General features: G+C 37.5%; 1 protein-coding gene across 1 annotated transcript in view; it reads right to left on the reverse strand.

The window, feature by feature from the left end:
• The window catches only part of STK3 (serine/threonine kinase 3), an 803389-nt gene extending 783775 nt beyond the window's left edge, over nt 1-19614 (reverse strand). The window contains exon 1 of the mRNA XM_053715241.1: nt 19447-19614. Coding sequence (XP_053571216.1) covers nt 19447-19469 — 23 coding nt within the window. The 5' untranslated portion in view covers nt 19470-19614. The remainder of the gene's footprint in view (nt 1-19446) is intronic.
• Nucleotides 19615-21100: the final 1486 nt, after the last annotated feature.

The raw sequence follows: 21100 nt of genomic DNA on the forward strand, positions 1-21100 counted from the left end.
AGTGTTTTGATCTGTCCACCATCAACATTGCGTGCAGCAGCAACCACAGCCTCCCAGACACTGTTCAGAGAGGTGTACTGTTTTCCCTCCTTGTAAATCTCACATTTGATGATGGACCACAGGTTCTCAATGGGGTTCAGATCAGATGAACAAGGAGGCCATGTCATTAGATTTTCTTCTTTTATACCCTTTCTTGCCAGCCACGCTGTGGAGTACTTGGACGCGTGTGATGCAGCATTGTCCTGCATGAAAATCATGTTCTTCCTGTACCACTGCTTGAAGAAGGTGTCTTCCAGAAACTGGCAGTAGGACTGGGAGTTGAGCTTGACTCCATCCTCAACCCGAAAAGGCCCCACAAGCTCATCTTTGATGATACCAGCCCAAACCAGTACTCCACCTCGCTGGCGTCTGAGTCGGACTGGAGCTCTCTGCCCTTTACCAATCCAGCCACGGGCCCATCCATCTGGCCCATCAAGACTCACTCTCATTTCATCAGTCCATAAAACCTTAGAAAAATCAGTCTTGAGATATTTCTTGGCCCAGTCTTGACGTTTCAGCTTGTGTGTCTTGTTCAGTGGTGGTCGTCTTTCAGCCTTTCTTACCTTGGCCATGTCTCTGAGTATTGCACACCTTGTGCTTTTGGGCACTCCAGTGATGTTGCAGCTCTGAAATATGGCCAAACTGGTGGCAAGTGGCATCTTGGCAGCTGCACGCTTGACTTTTCTCAGTTCATGGGCAGTTATTTTGCGCCTTGGTTTTTCCACACGCTTCTTGCGACCCTGTTGACTATTTTGAATGAAACGCTTGATTGTTCGATGATCACGCTTCAGAAGCTTTGCAATTTTAAGAGTGCTGCATCCCTCTGCAAGATATCTCACTATTTTTGACTTTTCTGAGCCTGTCAAGTCCTTCTTTTGACCCATTTTGCTAAAGGAAAGGAAGTTGCCTAATAATTATGCACACCTGATATAGGGTGTTGATGTCATTAGACCACACCCCTTCTCATTACAGAGATGCACATCACCTAATATGCTTAATTGGTAGTAGGCTTTCTAGCCTATACAGCTTGGAGTAAGACAACATGCATAAAGAGGATGATGTGGTCAAAATACTCATTTGCCTAATAATTCTGCACTCCCTGTAGAGAAGAGACTAAAAGGGGAAAATTCCAAATCTTTCAATCTATATATAGCACAAGTCTGACCAATTATACAGTGTCAATGGGAAACAAGCAACTTAGATACCGTTCCAACTGAAAGTAAAAACTTAAATGACCACTCAATGCAGTAGAATTGTATAATTAACAAGTACATAATAAAAAAGACATTGATTTAACACCTGCTCTGAATCTGAAATTAGCAGATTTATTTTCTGACAAATTATTTTTTTTCTCCTATTTTCCGGCCCCCTGTATCATGTGACAGTCATCAGCTAATCACAGATAAATATATGTACAGTATACCCTGTGAGCTTGTACACAAGCTCAGTTGTATCTTGATCCCCAGAAAGTGTGTATATAAAAAGGATTGTGCAAAATTTGATAATGGTAGTAAATTGGAAAGTGTCTTAAAACTGCATGCTCTATCTGAATCCTAAAAGTTTATATTGACTTGAGTTTCACTTTAAACAATGTTACATTTAAAAATCGACAGTAAAGTAAAACAAACTTTCACGATTCAGATAGAGTGTAAAATTTTACTCATATTTCAATTTACTTTTACCATGAAAATTTCATTGTTCTTTTGGTAACCTTCGTTGAAGACTAAAACTAGGTAGACTCAATAACAGCAATGCATTACTGGCAGCTAAATGAACACAACTGGTGAGCCAATGACAAGAGACATATGTGCAGCCACCAATCACTAGCTGTCTGTAGCGCATTGCTGCTTCTGAGCCTACCTAGGTTTACTCTTCAACAAAGGATACCAAGCCATGAAATCAAATTTGATCATAGAATTAAATTGATTAAAGTTAATTAAAATTGTATGCTCTACCTGAATTATTAAATAAATGTTTTGCTTCATGTCCATTTAAGGTTCTATTAATGATGTAAAGAGATTGCTTTACAGAGAATGTTTTCATTTATAGACATGTCCGTTACAAAGTTGGTCACTACTAGCCTGATAGAACATTTACTTCTGCAAGACCACGTTTATTCTGTGCTTTTCTTTAGATTTGCATCTATTTAAGAGGTTTTACACATTTGTTTTAAAACTTAAAGGGATACTAAACCCAGATTTTAGAGCATGCAATTATAAAGTGCAATAAAACATGTTGAGATCGGTGTATATCCTAAAAGGGCTAACTAAGTAAAAATAGTTTGAATTAAATAAAAATAAAAAAATAAATAAAAAATGTTTAAAAAAAATTGCTGGCAAATATTTTAAAATAATTTTCAAAAATAAGCAAAATTAGCTACATAGCCATGCTGTCTGGAGTAGTCTGATCCACCCCCTTATCAATGTTTAGCATCAGAAAAACAGGCATTGTATTTGAACTGAGTTCACAGCTGCTTATTTGCTTCTAGGCATGCTCCAGCAGATAATGAGCATTTTACCAAATCAAAAGGTGGATATAGATGCAGCCATAGAAGGAATTGTGTGGGGGGGGGGGGGTAGTTAGAGCTGTAAAATTTGGAAACTTAAAAGAAAGGGTTAATGGCAAGGCACTGCAGTATAAACTTGCAGGTAAAGTTATTAAAGTACATGTATTTTGGCTCTGTCCCAACTTGTTTTATTTCCCTTTAAGCAACTTTCTAATTTACTTCTATTATCAATTTGTCTTTGTTCTCTTGCTATCTTTATTTGAAAAGCAGGAATGTAAAGCCAAGGAACCAGTCCATTTTTGGTTTCTAAATGTAGCCACCAATAAGCACTATCCAGGGTGCTGAACCTAAAATGGGGTGCCTCCTAAGCTTTACTATCCTGCTTTTCAAATTCTAATTTTGACCTTCCTATCCCTTTAATATAACACACTCAATTAGCTTTTAGTGCCTCACCTACTAGTAGAACCCCCACCCTCTCCAGCCGTTTACAAGTCTCCCTCAGAGCACTGTAAGTTAGAGTGACCCTTCAGCTGTGTCCTGCAGGTGGGACTATTTCAGGCCTGCTTCCAGCATGCCTTTAGCTCCTATTCTCATTCTCGCTTCTAGGCCTCATCTCCCGCCGGTCAGAATGGTGGGGAGGCCTACATGAGCCCCCCATAGATATAAGGAAGAGGTAACTTCTGCAGACTTGCCCCAGACTAACACAGCAGGGTAGAAAGTTGAGCAGCAATAATGACACAAGCCTGTGGGAGAAGAGCAACATTATTTTTGGTGAGGCCGGCTGTGGCGAGTCAGTGGTAACAAACCAGAGAAGCATCATGCAACTGGTGCCAAATCTATACACTTGTAAAAAGTACATGAAACATTTAAATAGTCTTCATCTGTTAGGGGTTGAAATGGCCGACAAGCTCTGCCTCACCTATTGCGTCTATATTTTAGTATGTTAGGTTTCTCCAATCACAAGACACTCAAATAAGTTTCCCTACTCGCACAAGCTGATTTGTGCATGTGCAACTTGAAATACCTAACAGAAAAAAAATGAAATGTGCATTGCTAAACTGTCACACAAGAAATCAGCTGGACAAGAAGAAAACTGTGGGCGGAGCTTGGCAGCCAATTTCAGCTGCTAACAAGCGATCATTATTTAAAAAGGTTCGTGTACTTCTTACAAGCTTATAGATGGGGAACCTGTTGTAAGATGCTTGACTGGTATGTAATAATTAGTAATAAAGAATAACGTATTGGGTCTGGAGTGTCCCTTTAAAAAATAAAACCAAAAAAAAAAAAAAAAAAAATCTGTTGATAATGAATAATTCATATTTACTGCAGTTACATACAGATCAACATTTAATCATAAAACTTAAAAAACAAAGGAGAGTGACAAACTAAAATATCTCTACTATTGTGACATATAACAAAGACCCTCTAAACATAGTTTAATAATAAAAAAAATAAACAAAGGAAGAAAAATTGACTTTACACGACAGTTAATCCACAAAAAGAGAGGGAGGTATTTCTTGTCTCCTTGCGAGTGTTGGAACTAGCGCTTGTATTAGCAGTTGGAAGTAAACGCATTTGAGCACAATTTAATTTAACACACGTAGGGTTATCGCAACTTCAGAGCACAAAGTACAAAATAAGTAGCACAAAACACATCAAAAATACACTTAACAGTACAGTTCATAACACTAGGTCTGAAAAAAATTATTAAATAAAAATATTGCATTAAAAAGTTATAATGGCTCAAAGATATGAGATCACAGGTGTTAGAGGGCAAAAAAGGCCTGCAAAGGGCTTTAACCTAGAGATACACACAAATGTCTAAATGTGTTTCGGAAGCCCTTTGCAGACAAGTAGATGAAAACATGTAAAATCATATTTATACAATATTCATATATAATAGTGTTTAACTATGTATTTACTGCAAATATTTCAGTAATACTCGAATAGGTTTAGCGTGCGAGTATGGGTGTTAGGTTTCTTTTGCAATTTGTACGATCAAATGAAGTGAATGTGGAAACGTTAAAGCGTTGCGCTATTCCAAATTTAACTTTTAGCGTGTGTTGGGTTTCCGCTCGCGCGCTGTTTTACTTCCAACTCATAATAAAAACTGCAACTGACGCACGCAAAAAGCCTCTGCCAAGTTAACAAGCAAGTGGGAATCTAGTCCATAGTAAGTTGTCTGAAAATATTAAAAAAGTAATGAAAATATAATATGGGTGTTGACACCTTCAATGACCAGTACACACACACACAACTAGAAACATGTCATGTAAATACAAATAGGGCAAACGGTATATTGTGCACATATATAATAAAACACTTGATTCATATTTCAATCCTTGTGTCGTCTTAAAGTGATTGTAAACTTGAGCACAGTCGCTCAAGTCATAGGAAAGAATTTAAAAAATAAATGAGACTTTCGTTCATAAAATGTGTAGTATATACTTATATTCTGATATTTTCACCTTGTAATGCCAGAACGGTAAGCGCTGTTCCTCTGCCCACCGGGCGTGACATTTGTGCACAGGAGATAAACGCCCCAGGGGGGAAAACAATGATTATTGGATTGCAGATGAGTCATCTGTCAATCAATTGACAAATATGGCGGACGGAGAACAGCGCTTACCGTTCTGGCATTACAAGGTGGAAAATATCAGAATATAAGTATATACTACACATTTTATGAACGAAAGTCTCATTTATTTTTTAAATTCTTTCCTATGACTTGAGCGACTGTGCTCAAGTTTACAATCACTTTAATCAGCATAAAGAAACTCTTTTTTCTGAATCATAAAAGTTTATTTTGACTTGAGTGTCCCTTTAAATTGTGAGTTTTATAAAATATTTTGGGGTCCAAGAGTGACCCCCTCCTACCAGTTAGAAGCTTTTGATTTAATTTACATACTAAGAAAAATCCAAAAAGGAGGTTTTTGAACTTTTTATAGATAGAGATACAGGTGTTATGTTAGTCCTAAAATAACTGAAGTGTTTTAAATGTTTATGGGTCCTTTATGCAAATAATTGTATCACAAAGGAACACGAAGTTAGGATGCCAACTAACAACCTCCACTGCTCAGCACAAGCGCAGAATTTCTGAAGTAGTCTCCAATCAGTGCATAACTTTGCAAAGCCCCAAAAAGCATAAATCAAGTTTTAACACCACACGTACTGTCTAAGTATCTCAGTGGTCTCCCATACAAGGTAGCCAACGTAGGTTTCAAACCACATTAACTGTCATAAGGGGGCTAAATCAGGACTAATAAATATGTTGCAATAATGGGTAAAATAACAGTTATCTACAGGATGTCAGAAAAAGTGGCATGGTTACAGAGCGCTACAGAAAACTTTAAAAAAAATATATGGTTCTATTGTATATTGCACCAACTGACATGACAAGTAGCACAATCACAACACTAAAACTAACTGCTTAGACTACACTGGCAGGACACTGGGTCCAGTAGACCAGGGGTCAACAAATCTGTATAAATTTTAAGAGCCAGTAAGAATATTTAGAAGCCAGACAGTGATATTTTTACATAGATATATGGAAAATAACCCAAAAAAGTTAGGAGCCAGGGGTAAAATTCTAGAAGCCAATGGCTCCCTGGCTCCTGGATTTGTCGAGCCCTGCAATAGACAATACAGAGTCTCTGTATCTCAGAAGCATCTTTGACGCAACAATCAGGAAAACAACTGATGAAATGACACAACATCCCGTCGAGACGACATCTCTTCTATTTCTTTCTTCCCCCTTTCTTCTTCTTTCCCTCTCTTTTCTTTATTTTCCTTAAAATTATGTTGATAAATAAAAAAAAAACAGACAAATCTAATGTTTATATAAACAGCGGGTGATCAGGGAAAGTCAGAATTTAGTCTCGGAGATATGTTTTTTTCCCTTTGGGTAATGATATGAAGAAATGATCAACAAATACAACACTAAACCTGCATTGATATAGATATCGAAATACGTTCATAGACACAATGTATGATTTGTATGTTTTTGTGTGAAACATGTACTTTGACACATTTAAAATTTAATAAAAATTATTTAAACATAAATGTTGTTTATAAAACTTTTACAAATGTTTACTAGGAGAAAAAAAACTTTTGAACTATGGGACAATTTTAAAACTAAATGCTTATCTCAACAAAAAAAAATAATATAAATAATAATAATAATAATAATAATAATAATAATAATAAATTCAACTTGCCTTTTTGTAGTGTTTGCATATTTATTACCTGGAGATACCTACAGGCATACTGGTAATTTTCCTCATCAGAACAATTCATCTCCCTAGCTATGTACCTTTTAATCAGGCTCCATATTCCAAAAATTGAAATTATTTAAAGTGAATGTAAAGTCACGGAGCATGCTAAACACTGTCTAAAAATTGAAGGGAAAATAACGGCACTTTAATTCACGATTTTTTAAACAAATTTATGATTACCTATAATATTTTAATTTATTTGGATCCGGTCGTCATTTCAAACCTCCGCCCGCCATCTTTGATTATTGATTGACATTGTAGGCTCGCTCTTGTCAACCAATAATCCAATCTACCCCGAGGGGACCAGACCCCTATCCTTTACGTCACACTACCGTAATGCACTTGCGTTTGAAAGAAGCGAGAAAAAAGAGCTCTTACGCGCGTTCACATTTTGCGCATGCGCTATTTCAATTAAATAGTATAGTAATTTTTTCATCAAAATTGCAACATGTGCTACAATACAACGTAGGGACGATAAAACACGGCTGAACTGTATTGCACAATAGTATTCAGTGAATGTATTCATTCACTGAATACTATGTTGCTAGTCATCGGCATCGGCTTGTAACGCATGCGCTCTGTATCTCAAAGCCGGGAGCGCGCATTGCCACTACGTGGGACCGCTGTATATGTAAGAGTATAAAAAATAAGGAAGTTGCGGGTGGGAGGAGCATGTCACGAAAACTGAGAATATTTGGTAAAATAAGCATAATATTTATTTTTCTTTTTTTTTAAAAAAAATAAAGTGGCAGTTTAATTGAAAAACTAACAAGCTACATTGACGTACTTTCAATTATGAGAAAAACATAATTTATGTAAGAACTTACCTGATAAATTCATTTCTTTCATATTGGCAAGAGTCCATGAGCTAGTGTCATATAGGATATACAATCCCACCAGGAGGGGCAAAGTTTCCCAAACCTCAAAATGCCTACAAATACACCCCTCACCACACCCACAATTCAGTTTAACGAATAGCCAAGCAGTGGGGTGATAAAGAAAGGAGTAGAAAGCATCAACAAAGGAAATTTGGAAATAATTGTGCTTTATACAAAAAATCATAACCACCATAAAAAGAGTGGGTCTCATGGACTCTTGCCAATATGAAAGAAATGGATTTATCAGGTAAGTTCCTACATAAATTAGGTTTTCTTTCATGTAATTGGCAAGAGTCCATGAGCTAGTGGCATATGGGATATCGATACCCAAGATGTGGATCTCCACTCAAGAGTCACTAGAGAGGGAGGGAATAAAATAAAAACCGCCATAATCTGCTGAAAAAAAATTAATCCACAACCCAAAAATATAAGTGTATTTCATTTGAAAGAAAAAAACTTGAATCAAACTGAAACAGCTGCCTGAAGAACTTTTCTACCAAAAACTGCTTCCGAAGAAGCAAATGCATCAAAACGGTAAAATTTAGTAAATGAATGCAAAAGGACGAAGTTGCTGCTTTGCAAATCTGATCAACTGAAGCTTCATTCTTAAAAGCCCACGAAGTGGAGACTGATCTAGTAGAATGAGCTGTAATTCTCTGAGGCGGGGTTTGACCTGACTCCAAATAAACTTGATGAATCAAAAGTTTCAACCAAGAAGCCAAGGAAATAGCAGAAGCCTTCTGACCTTTCCTAAGACCAGAAACTAAAACAAATAGACTGGAAGTCTTCCTGAAATCTTTAGTAGCTTCCACATAATATTTCAAAGCTCTTACCACATCCAAAGAATGTAAGGAACTTTCCAAAGAATTCTTAGGATTAGGACACAAGGAAGGGACAACAATTTCTCTACTAATGTTGTTAGAATTCACAACCTTATGTAAATATTGAAAATAAGTCTGCAAAACTGCCTTATCCTGATGAAAAATCAGAAAAGGAGACTCACAAGAAAGAGCAGATAACTCAAACTCTTCTAGCAGAAGAGATGGCCAAAAGGAACAACACTTTCCAAGAAAGTAGTTTAATGTCCAAAAAATGCATAGGTTCAAATGGAAGAACCTGTAAAGCCGTCAGAACCAAATTAAGACTCCAAGGAGGAGAAATTGATTAAATAACAGGCTTAAATAAGAACTAAAGCCTGTACAAAACATTGTATATCAGGAAGTATAGCAATCTTTCTGTGAAATAAAAAAGAAAGAGCGGAGATTTGTCCTTTCAAGGAACTTGCAGACAAACCCTTATCCATACCGTCCTGAAGAAACTGTAAAATTCTAGGAATTCTAAAAGAATGCCAGGAGAATTTATGAGAACACCATGAAATGTAAGTCTTCCAAACTCTATAATAAATCTTTTTAGAAACAGATTTACGAGCTTGTAACATAGTATTAATCACTGAGTCAGAGAAACCTCTATGACTTAGTACTAAGCGTTCAATTTCCATACCTTCAAATTTAATGATTTGAGATCCTGATGGAAAAACGGACCTTGAGATAGTAGGTCTGACCGAACGGAAGTGGCCAAAGCGGGCAACTGGACATCCAAACCAGATCCGCATACCAAAACCTGTGTGGCCATGCTGGAGCCACCAGTAACACAAATGATTGTTCCATGATGATTTTGGAGATCACTCTTGGAAGGAGAACTAGAGGCGGGAAAAAGTAAGCAGGATGATAACACCAAGGAAGTGTCAGCGCATCCACTGCTTCCGTCTGAACATCCCTGGACCTGGACAGGTATCTGGGAAATTTCTTGTTTAGATGAGAGGCCATGAGATCTATCTCTGGAATACCCCACATCTGAACAATCTGAGAAAACACATCTGGATGGAGAGACCACTCCCCCGGATGTAAAGTCTGTCTACACCTGGGATAAGCACCGCAGAGATTAGATAAGAGCTGGATTCCGCCCAAACAAGTATCTGAGATACAGTCCCCAAGCTATGAAAAAGTGAGTCCCACCTTGATGATTGACATATGCCACTGTTGTGATATTGTCTGTCTGAAAACAAATGAACGGTTTTCTCTTAGCAGAGGCCAAAACTGAAGAGCTCTGAGAATTGCAAGGAGTTCTAAAATATTTATTGGTATTCTCGCCTCTTGAAATTTCCAAACCCCTTGTGCTGTGAGAGATCCCCAAACAGCTCCACAACCTGAAAGACTCGCATCTGTTGTGATCACAGTCCAGGTTGGCCGAACAAAAGAAGCCCCTTGATCTAAACGATGGTGATCAATCCACCATGTCAGAGAGTGTCGTACATTGATTCAGCATACAAAGCTGTAGAGGTCTCATGTGAAAACGAGCAAAGGGGATCACGACCGATGCTGCTGTCATGAGAAATAAAACTTCCATGCACATAGCCACTGAAGGGAATGACTGAGACTGAAGGTGCCGGCATGCTGCAACCAATTTTAAACGTCTCTTGTCTGTTAGAGACAGAGTCATGGACACTGAATCTATCTGGAAGCCTAAAAAGGTGACCCTTGTCTGAGGAATCAAGAAACTTTTGGTAAATTGATACTACAACCATGTTTCCAAAGAAACAACACTAGTTGATTTGTGTGAGATTCTGCAGTACGCAAAGACTGAGCTAGTACCAAGATATCGTCCAAAAAAGGAAACACCGCAATACCCTGTTCTCTGATTACAGAGAGTAGGGCACCCAGAACCTTTGAAAAAATTCTTGGAGCTGTTGCTAGGCCAAATGGAAGAGCGACAAATTGGTAATGCTTGTTTCGAAAAGAGAATCTCTGAAACTGATGTTCTGAAAGAATTGGAATATGAAGGTATGCATCCTGCAAGTCTATTGTGAACATATAATGTCCTTGCTGAATAAAAGGCAGAATAGTCCTTATAGTCACCATCTTGAAAGTTGGTACTCTTACATAACGATTCAAAAATTTTCAGATCCAGAACTGGTCTGAATAAATTTTCCTTCTTTGGTACAATGAATAGATTTGAATAAAACCCCAAACCTTGTTCCTGAGGAGGAACTGGCATGATTACCCCTGAAGACTCCAGGTCTGAAATACATTTCAGGAAAGCCTGAGCTTTTACTGGAATACGTGAGAGAGAAAAAAAATCTTCTCACAGGAGAATACTTACTCTGAATCCTATTCGATACCCTTGAGAGACAATGCTCTGAATCCATTGATTTTGGACAGATTTTATCCAAATATCTTTGAAAAACCTTAATCTGCCCCCTACCAGCTGAGCTGGAATGAGGGCCGCACCTTCATGCGGACTTAGGGGCTGACTTTGGTTTCCTAAATGGCTTGGATTTATTCCAATTTGAGGGAGGCTTCCAATTGGAAGCAGACTCCTTGGGGGGAAGATTGAGTTTTTGTTCCTTATTCTGACGAAAGGAACGAAAATGGTTAGAAGCCTTAGATTTACCCTTAGGTTTTTAATCCTGAAGCAGAAAAACTCCCTTCCTCCAGTGACAGTTGAAATAATAGAATCCAACTGAGAACCAAATAAATTATTACCTTGGAAAGAAAGATAGTAATCTAGATTTAGATGTCATATCAGCATTCCAAGATTTAAGCCACAAAGCTCTTCTAGCTAAAATAGCTAAAGACATGGATCTAATATCAATTTTGATAATATCAAAAATTGCATCACAATAAAATGATTAGCATATTGCAATAGGCGAATAATGCTAGATAAGTCAGAATCCAATTCCTGTTGCGCTAAATTCTCCAACCAGAAGGTTGATGCAGCCGCAACATAAGCCAAAGAAATTGCAGGTCTGAGAAGATGACCTGAATATAAATAGACCTTCCTTAGATAAGATTCAAGCTTCCTATCTAAAGGATCCTTAAAAGGAAGTACTATCTTCCATAGGAATAGTGGAACATTTAGCAAGAGTAGAAATAGCCCCATCAACTTTGGGGATTTTTTCCCAAAATTCTATAGATTTTGCTGGTAAAGGATACAATTTTTTAAACCTTGAAGAAGGAATAAAAGAAGTACCTGGCTTATTCCATTCCCTAGAAATCATATCAGAAATAGCCTCGGGAATAGGAAAAAAACCTGGAGAAACCACAGGAGGTTTAAAAACAGCATTTAAACGTTTATTAGACTGAACGTCAATAGGACTGGTTACCTCAATATCCAAAGTAATTAACACTTCTTTTAATAAAGAACGCATATACTCTATTTTAAATAAATAAGTAGATTTGTCAGTGTCAATGTCTGAGGAAGGATCTTCTGTATCCGATAGATCCTCATCAGAAGAGGAAAATTATGTTGTTGGTCATTTGAAATTTCATCAACTAAATGAGAAGTTTTAAAAGACCTTTACGTTTATTAGAAGGTGAAAATGCAGACAAAACCTTCAAAATAGAATCAGAAACAAATTCTTTAAAATTTACAGGTATATCATGCACATTAGAAGTTGAAGGAACTACAACTGGCAATGTGCTATTACTGATGGACACACTAACTGTATGTAAAAGTTTATCATGACAACTATTACAAATGACATTCGTCGAAATAATTTCAACAATTTCACAACAAATGCACTTAGCTTTGGTACGACCGATGTCAGGCAGCAATGTTCCAGCAGAAACTTCTGAGACAGGATCAGATTGAGACATCTTGCAAAATGTAAGAGAAAAAAAAAGAACATAAAAAGCAAAATTATCTATTTCCTTATATGACCGTTTCAGGAATGGGAAAAAAAGCAAATAGCATAGGCCTCTGATAGAGAAAAAAATCAAGAGGCAAACATCAATGGGGTATTAAAATAATGAAAAGGTTTGGCGCCAAGTATAACGAACAACGTAACGTAAACTCTTTGGCGCCAAAAATAACCGGAAATGACACACTCGCGTCACTAATAACGCAATCGCGTGAAAGGTCTCGGCGTCAAGTGTGACGCCGGAAATTACGTAGTTGTGTCATAGACGTATTTTTCCGTGCCAAAAATTTTTTTGCACCAAGAATGGCGCAATAAAGTTTAGCATTTGACGCACCCGCGGGCCTAATGCCACCCACAATTTGCAAGAAGTAGTCAATTGAAAAAAGACTAAACCCCAGGTAAGAAAAACATTTCTATAAAAGATGTTTATATTACCCAAATATGAAACTGACAGTCTGCAGAAGGAAATACATGAACCTGACTCATGGCAAATATAAGTACAATACATATATTTAGAACTTTATATAAATGCATAAAGTGCCAAACCATAGCTGAGGTGTCTTAAGTAATAAAAACATACTTACCAAAAGACACCCATCCACATATAGCAGATAGCCAAACCAGTACAGAAACAGTTATCAGTAGAGGTAATGGTAAATTGAGAGTATATCGACAATCTGAAAAGGGAGGTAGGAGATGAATCTCTACGACCGATAACAGAGAACCCATGAAATAGACCCCCGTTAGGGAAATCATCGTATTCAATAAGTGATACTCCCTTCACGTCCCTCTGACACTCGCTGTACTCTGAGAGGAATCGGGCTTCAACAATGCTGAGAAGCGCATATCAACGTAGAAATCTTAGCACAAACTTACTTCACCACCTCCATAGGAGGCAAAGTTTGTAAAACTGAATTGTGGGTGTGGTGAGGGGTGTATTTGTAGGCATTTTGAGGTTTGGGAAACTTTGCCCCTCCTGGTGGGATTGTATATCCCATATGTCACTAGCTCATGGACTCTTGCCAATTACATGAAAGAAATTGACATTCACTTTAATTTACCAGTTCCCTGTGTACAGCAACCACAAAATGCAAACTTTATTGTAAACTATTCTAATTAACATATTGAACACTATGATAGCATTAAAATAACAACAAAGATGAAAGCCAATTAAACACAATCTTATATTGATATGTAGCTTGCCCCCTTGCTTCAAGGGATATGAAACACAATTTTTTTCATTCATGATTATGATAGAGCATGCAATTTTAAATAAAATTTACCATTTATTTCTATTAACTAATTTGTTTGGTTCTCTTCGTATCCTTTGTTGAAAAGTATACCTACGTACGTTCAGAACCTGATGAATGGTGGCTGCACAAAAATACCTCTTCTGATTGACTTTCAGATAACTCCCAGTAGTGCAAAACTGCTTCTTCAACAAAGGCTACCAAGAGAATGAAGCAAATTATATAACAGAAATTGTAAAGTTGCTCAAAATCGTATTATCTATCTAAATCATAAAAAAATGGGTTTTATGTCCCTTTAATGCAAGTATGAATACATTAAGATAGTACTTAGGGGCCATCCAGCAGTGCGAGTTAATAGAAAGGGTGCAACTATAGAGACATATGTAAAAAGGAGCAAGTTACACAATCCTAGGAACCATGGCTCACTGATTCCAGTATCTGTCAAGTTTAAAAAGGTCAACATAATAAATACAAGAATAACCACTAACAAAATGCACAAATTCAGGTCAAGTTTAAAGTGACCAAGAAGGTTATAAACCCCAGGTTACCAACAGCAGCTAGTGACCAGTTCTTACTTACAAGTGACAAAGAACAATAAAGTGTCATCTACATTAACACATCTTGTTTTGTACCACATGCATGAATTAAATGCAACATTGTGATACAACACAAAACTAATACAGCTGCACCCCCACCGGCTGCAAACAGACCAAAGCAATAGCTTAGGGTTAAGATGGACAGCTGCAATCTATGTGTCTCTCCTTTACATCCAGAACCCTGTACAGTGAGATAACAGCTCTGAAGCTAAATTTTGCCTTTTTAAAATTCTTGGAGGGTCCTTGCTATAATGACAAGACTTTTTAGCTAATCTCACCAAAGCAGAAAACGTTTAGATCATCGGCACTGAGACAGAGACCTGCTTGCTATTTCAGGTCTGTTCTGTCATTTTGGATGGGAATGACTAATGCACTTCAGAAGAGCTTTTCTTTACAAGTGGGGTAAAATAAGATAGCATCTGGGTGGGAAACATAAGATACAACAAGCTGCAGAGCAACTCTCCATTGTTGTCTGTATGACAGTACTAAATATATCTTAAAGACATATTACATGTATATCATTTAAAGTGAAGTTCAATTTCAAACAACTGCGCACCACCCATGTATACATTAACCTCCCAATATAATAGTCGCTTACTTTTTTTTTTTTTTTACAGAAAATGGATATGATTTCGGAGTTATTTATATATATATTATATCACCCTTTCTTACCTTTACCCCTCCCCCGGTCTACTTCCTTATTTCCCTCAACTGACGTTGCGATCGTAAGAACAAGCTGACGTCGTCACTTCAATGCTCGTGCACTAGAACGGATGCGATATGCGCATGCGTATCCTGTCTTCATTCGAGCATGTGCAAAAATATTCGTTCCGTTCCGCAGTTCATACAGGATCAGAGTATCGGATCCAGAGACACAGGCTAACACACAAGCGCAAGTCATGCACGAGCATGACGACAAACGAGACAATCGCTGTTATACGCATGCGCGAAACTGTGTTATGATGCGGGGAAAAAGGGGCAGGACGCCCCGGGGGAAGTGAAGGGATTGGAAATCAAATTCTGAAAAAATGTCATTCAAAAGGCAAACAATGTCGGGCGGATAATTGCGGGAATACGGAGGGTAAATTAAAATTAAAAAATGAAACGTTAGCGATTATTTAGAGAGTTTTGATGAATGAACATTATAGTTTTTTATTATGATAAATAGAATCATGTAATTGAGAGCAGCGGACTTGAACTTCACTTTAATAAAATAATTCCAAATAAAACATCTAAAGAACTTTCTCAGCCTTTCATTATAAGCCCAGTAAATAGCAGATGTATTCTTTGACAACTTGCAATAACTAAACAAAAAGTTAGGTAAGCATCCAGTAATCACAAATACAGAAGGCAAGTGCGTAGCTTATACTTTCATGTGGGTGGGCACAATAAGAAAGAAGCCAGGTCAGCTGTGTTACAATGACGTTAGGGGGCTACAATGCATTAGGAGGAGGTTTCTGTGGCTGCAAAGAGCAAGAGTACAGTAGGAGAAATAACGTCAGTGAAGCTGGGCCTTACATGCAGCAGGTCTATGATTAAAATAAAAAGTGGGGATTTGAATAAACTTTAAATATACAACTGCATTTCAAAAAGGCTTTTTTACACTATTTTTAACATCAAAATCAGCACATTTTGAACTCTCCCTGGTGCTGATTTCAGAGCCTTGGAAGATCAACTACCAGGATCAACTTCAGTCAATAAAAAGCTTGCATAGCGAGCATACAACAATTAGCACTTGAGTACCAAGATCACCTCATGTCAATCAAATGCTTACACAGAGAGTATGCACCAATTAGCACCTGTGTACACTCCAAGATCAACGACTGTCAATCAAGCGCTTACATAGAGAGTATACAACAATTAGCACCTGAGTACCAACAGATCAACTCCTGTTATTCATGCGCTTGTTCTCCATAGAAAATTGTGCAAGCCGGGTGGCATTATGAAGTAGCTGGGTGGTGTGTGTGGGGGGGGGGGGGGGGGGGGAGTGTAATATTTTCTACTACTACATATTTTTTTTTGCTAAGCAGAGCACAAATTAATTGCATAATATAACAAAATGTATTTAATGATAATTAGTGCAATAAAAATTTAACATTTTTTTAACAATATCTCCTTAGCTTAATATTGGCTAATATTCTAACTGGGTGATCAGTAAAATCAGCTGGGTGCTGCACCAGCTAAAAAGGTCCTGGGGAGAACACTGATGAGTATGCACCAATTATCACCTTAGTACACTCCAAGATCAACTCCCGTCAAACACTTGCACATAGAGTATGCACCAATTAGCACCTGAATACACTCCAAGATCAACTCTAAACACAATTTTAAACTGCATTTATGATGCAGACGTTATTAAGGATGCTATACTAAAGCTAAACCATGGAATACTAATATATATATATATATATATATATATATATATATATATATATATATATATATATATATATATATATATATATATATATATATATATATATATATATTTCCACTGATACACTAAGAAAAAAGTGGAGGGAAATAGAGGACAAATCCAATTTCAGCTTATTTATTTCTGATAACTATTGTTTATTCCCCTTCCTCAAGTGCCTAAAAAGCAAACCTCTGAAACTATGTCAGAGACATGAAAAGAGTCTAATAAAATATGCTTAAAGTGAAGGTAAAAGTTATTCTAATACAAATAGCTCTTTATTTTCCTTTTCTAACTTACAAGGTAGTCGCTAGGTTTATTTTTTAAAAAAACTTTTATTTGACCATATTTACTAACCGTTATTTTACTGTTCCTTACAATCGTAATCCCCTCCCATCCAGCAGTTCCGTGTTTTCAATACATAGACGTATAGAGCAGTCCCACCCGCTCTATACGTCAGAACTACACTCGTGCACATCTATTCTCTGCTTACCGCGCATGCGCACAAAAATGATCGCTCGCAAAAGCAAACAATTGAAACGCCTAATGCGCATACACAAAACGAGGACGCGCTCGCTTTCAAGGAGGACATATAATTACTCGCGCATGCGCACAATCAAGCATCAGCTTGTGACGTCAATTGACAGCCGCCTAACGGCCAGAAAATCAATTGGCTGTATAAACAACGTGATCGTTTTTTATAAAAAAAAAAAAAAAAAAAAAAAAAAGACGGGTTGTTTTTTGCCAAGCGAAATCGGAGTAAATTAACCAAGAAAACAAAGGTACTATAGAAAAATAATGAATGAACATCCTATTCAATTTTAATACTATATCGATTTTTTCATAGAAGAGTGATTAAGTTTACCTTCACTTTAACAGGGTACTAAACCCCAATTTTTTGTCTTTCATGATTCGAATAGAGCATGCAATTTTAAGCAACTTTCTAATTTACTACTATTATCAATTTCTCTTCGTCCTCTTGGTATTTTTATTTGAAAAAGCAGGAATGAAAGCTTAGGAGCCAGACTATTATTGGTTCAGCACCCTGGATAGCGCATGCTAATTGGTGGCTTATTATTATTTATGTGGTAAGTAATGCAGGTGGTGAAACCATTATGACAAAGGGCCTGATATTTAAAACCTCACTGCTCAGGCGAGATAGTCTAAGACGTCTCTTTGGTATGATGAGGCCATTAGAAACATAAATTTTATTTTGAGAAATGTTTATGTTGCTATGTAGTGCTTTTTTTTTTTTTTTTATTCAGGGTTAGTGTTCACAGATAAAATACAAATAGAATAAAGGGAGCACCTTTAACTATACATAATTTTGGCCTTGTAGGGCTTGTAGTACAAATCATATTTTACATTGATACTAAATAATACTTTAAAGTGAAGGTAAACTTTGATGAATCAGTGCCCTGATTTTCAAAATACTATTAAAAACAAGGGCACTTTCATTCATCAAAGTTTACATTTCACCGTTATTACTTGCCTTTTATTCTGGACGTCGCTCCAGCACTTCCCCCACCCGTCGCAAGTCTCTTCTTACGTCACCAATGAAGTATCCGGCTTCCGCCAATCATGACGTGGCCTCAGGCAATGTTTGCTCTGGAAGCCGTGATTGGAGGAAGCAGGATTCTTCATTGGTGAAGAAAGAAGAGACATGCGACAGGCGGGGGAAGCACTGGAGCGGCTTCCAGAATAAAAGGTAAGTATTTTTACAAAAACTGTGACATGTTAATTTTGATGAATGAAAGTGCCCCTGTTTTTAATAGTATTTTTAAAAACAGGGCACTGATTCATCATAGTTTACCTTCAGTTTAAGTACATTTCCTTCAGAACTATGTAGTGCATTTTATGTGAAACAGAGATACCTGCATTATAATACAAGGTAAAAAAATAATAATTTGTGTGACTCTCCAAGCCGCTGACGTTTTGAATATCAGGCCGAAAGTATAACATACCACCAGAGACAAAAAGGCACTAGGGAGGTGACCCTGTTATTTTGTTACTGTATGTCATCATACCATGAGGTGAAATATGTCACAGAATGCAATGAGTTACTAGGCTGTGACCCTGTGCAATTTCAATGGCTACAATAACTTACAGGTCTCCCTGTTTAAGGTGTCATAATAAACAAGAAGGTGACCATGTGTAATGTCTCATAGAATTAATAAAGGGACCAGGAGGTGATCCTGAATAATAATTTAATATAAATAGAAAATGACACAGGAGAGATTGCACTTAAACATGCCTGTTAAACTGTTAATAAAGCAATTATGGACCAGAGGGTGACCATGCATAAAATAGGGCCTCTCATCTGAAAACAGTAAGATAGCAGAAAGTTACAATATATAATTTGTCACAGAATAAAATAAATTGACAGGAAGTGACCAAGTAACTGTGTCAGAAAATGCAATAAGATATTATGAAGTGACCACAGATAATGTATCAGTGAATACAATAGGGTACCAGGAGGTGATCTGTATAGTGTTACTAAAGGTACAAGCAGGTGGTTAAGTCAGTGAATGCAGTGAAGTACCAAGACGTGACCCTGAGTAATGTGTCACAGAATGAATGCATTTACAGTACCAGAAATATGTCACTGTTAAATGTATCACTGATGGCAACAAGCTAATGGGGTCATCATGTCCTCCCCATATAACAGCCTTACATGACAGCCCTGGTTCCTTAAATTGTCCGGAGAGGTCCCTGGGCCTTAACAAGAACATGACCCCCACACACACACTACTACCAATGGCTACTAAGGACTCATACAAAGCAACCTCACCTCTTGGGCGCCGGCTGCTCCATGTTGTCAAGGCTCAACCTTTAACAATTACGAAAGAGGAAACAAAACGGTTCAGACAAGACACTAACTCGGCACAACTTCCATCTTCCTCTATGCACAAAACCCCCTCCTCCTGCTTCATCACACTTCAATCAAACTTGCTGCTAGACGAATACCCGCCCCCTACACAGCAAAAGCAACCGTATTCGCTGACTGCCTAGATTCACCCCACCCTGATTGGCCAAATGTCATGTCAGATTAACTGTAGAGAACTAGCACGCGCGCTCGCTGTTTTGCTATCCAGTCTTATGTATCCCTCTCTATACTACACACACAGTGGAGATGAAAGCAGGAAGAGAAACTTGACACGAAGGAATGCTGGGAGAAGGCGTGTCCTTAGTTTGGTATACCCGCCTACTTAGGCAAGGAGCGCTGCTGACAGTTTTAACCGGTTAGATATAGATATACTTGTTGCCTTGCTAATAGTAGCAGGAAAGATGTTCTCCCAGCAGGTACCATGGGGCACAGCTAAAAATGCTATCATTCTTATGACAAAGTGGAAACTAATTACATTTGATACATTACAGAGTTATGTTAAAGGGGCATAAAGAGAAAGCCTGATATGCACATTGGGGTTTGGGTTGCCTGGTGTTTTCCAACATGCCAACTCGCTGCCCAGTAAAACACGCTGGCATGGACTCCTGGGCCACGGATCTGATGGGCTCCATTGCCATTGTTCTGATGTGGGCATATGCCATGGAACTAATGTGAGGTCTAATGGGGCATGGGTTTCAGTGGTAATGGTCTGATCCTAGGTCTGTTATGGTCATATAACTTGAGTCTACTGGTAAATGGCTAACAGGAGCATCAGGGACACGGGTTAGATGGCTCATCGAATTTCTATTTACAGATTTCCCATGATCACCTGCTCATCATCTAATATTTCTGTACTGAAAACTTGGCATTTGTAATCTTTTCAGAGCAGGAGTGTCTTCCTCATGTACTAAATTTGATTAAAGGGACAGTCAACACCAACATTGTTATTGTTTAAAAAAGATAAATAACACCTTTACCCATTCCCCAGCTTTGCACAAACAACATTGTTATATTAATATACTTTATAACATGTAAACCTCTAAATTTCTGCCTGTTTCTAAGCCACTACAGACAGCCTCTTATCACATGCTTTTTTATTAGTGTTTCACAACGAGAGACTGCTAATCCATGTGAGCCATATAGATAACATTGTGCTCTCTCCCGTGGAGTTGTGGATGGCACTGTACTAATTGGCTAAAATGCAAATCAATAGAGAATAAAAAAAAATAGCCATGTGATCAGGGGGCTGCCGAAAGAGGCTTAGATACAAGATAATCACAGAGGTTAAAAGTATATTAAATAACCATGTTGTCTGTGCAAAACTGGGAAATGGGTAATAAAGGGACTATCTATCTTTTTTTTTTTTTTGTTCAATAATTTTTATTGAGGTTATACAATAAAAAAAAAGCACAGCTCAAAGTAAATGTACATCAGTAAAGACAATGTATACAGAATATTATACAAACATGACAAGGGTATGTATAGCAGTTAATAATGAAGAAAATTAAGAGTCAAACAAATAGTCTCCTGTATAAAACTGTTGAGCACTAGCAATGAA

Source organism: Bombina bombina, chromosome 5 (assembly GCF_027579735.1).
Source record: "Bombina bombina isolate aBomBom1 chromosome 5, aBomBom1.pri, whole genome shotgun sequence".
Classification (NCBI taxonomy): Eukaryota; Metazoa; Chordata; class Amphibia; order Anura; family Bombinatoridae; genus Bombina; species Bombina bombina.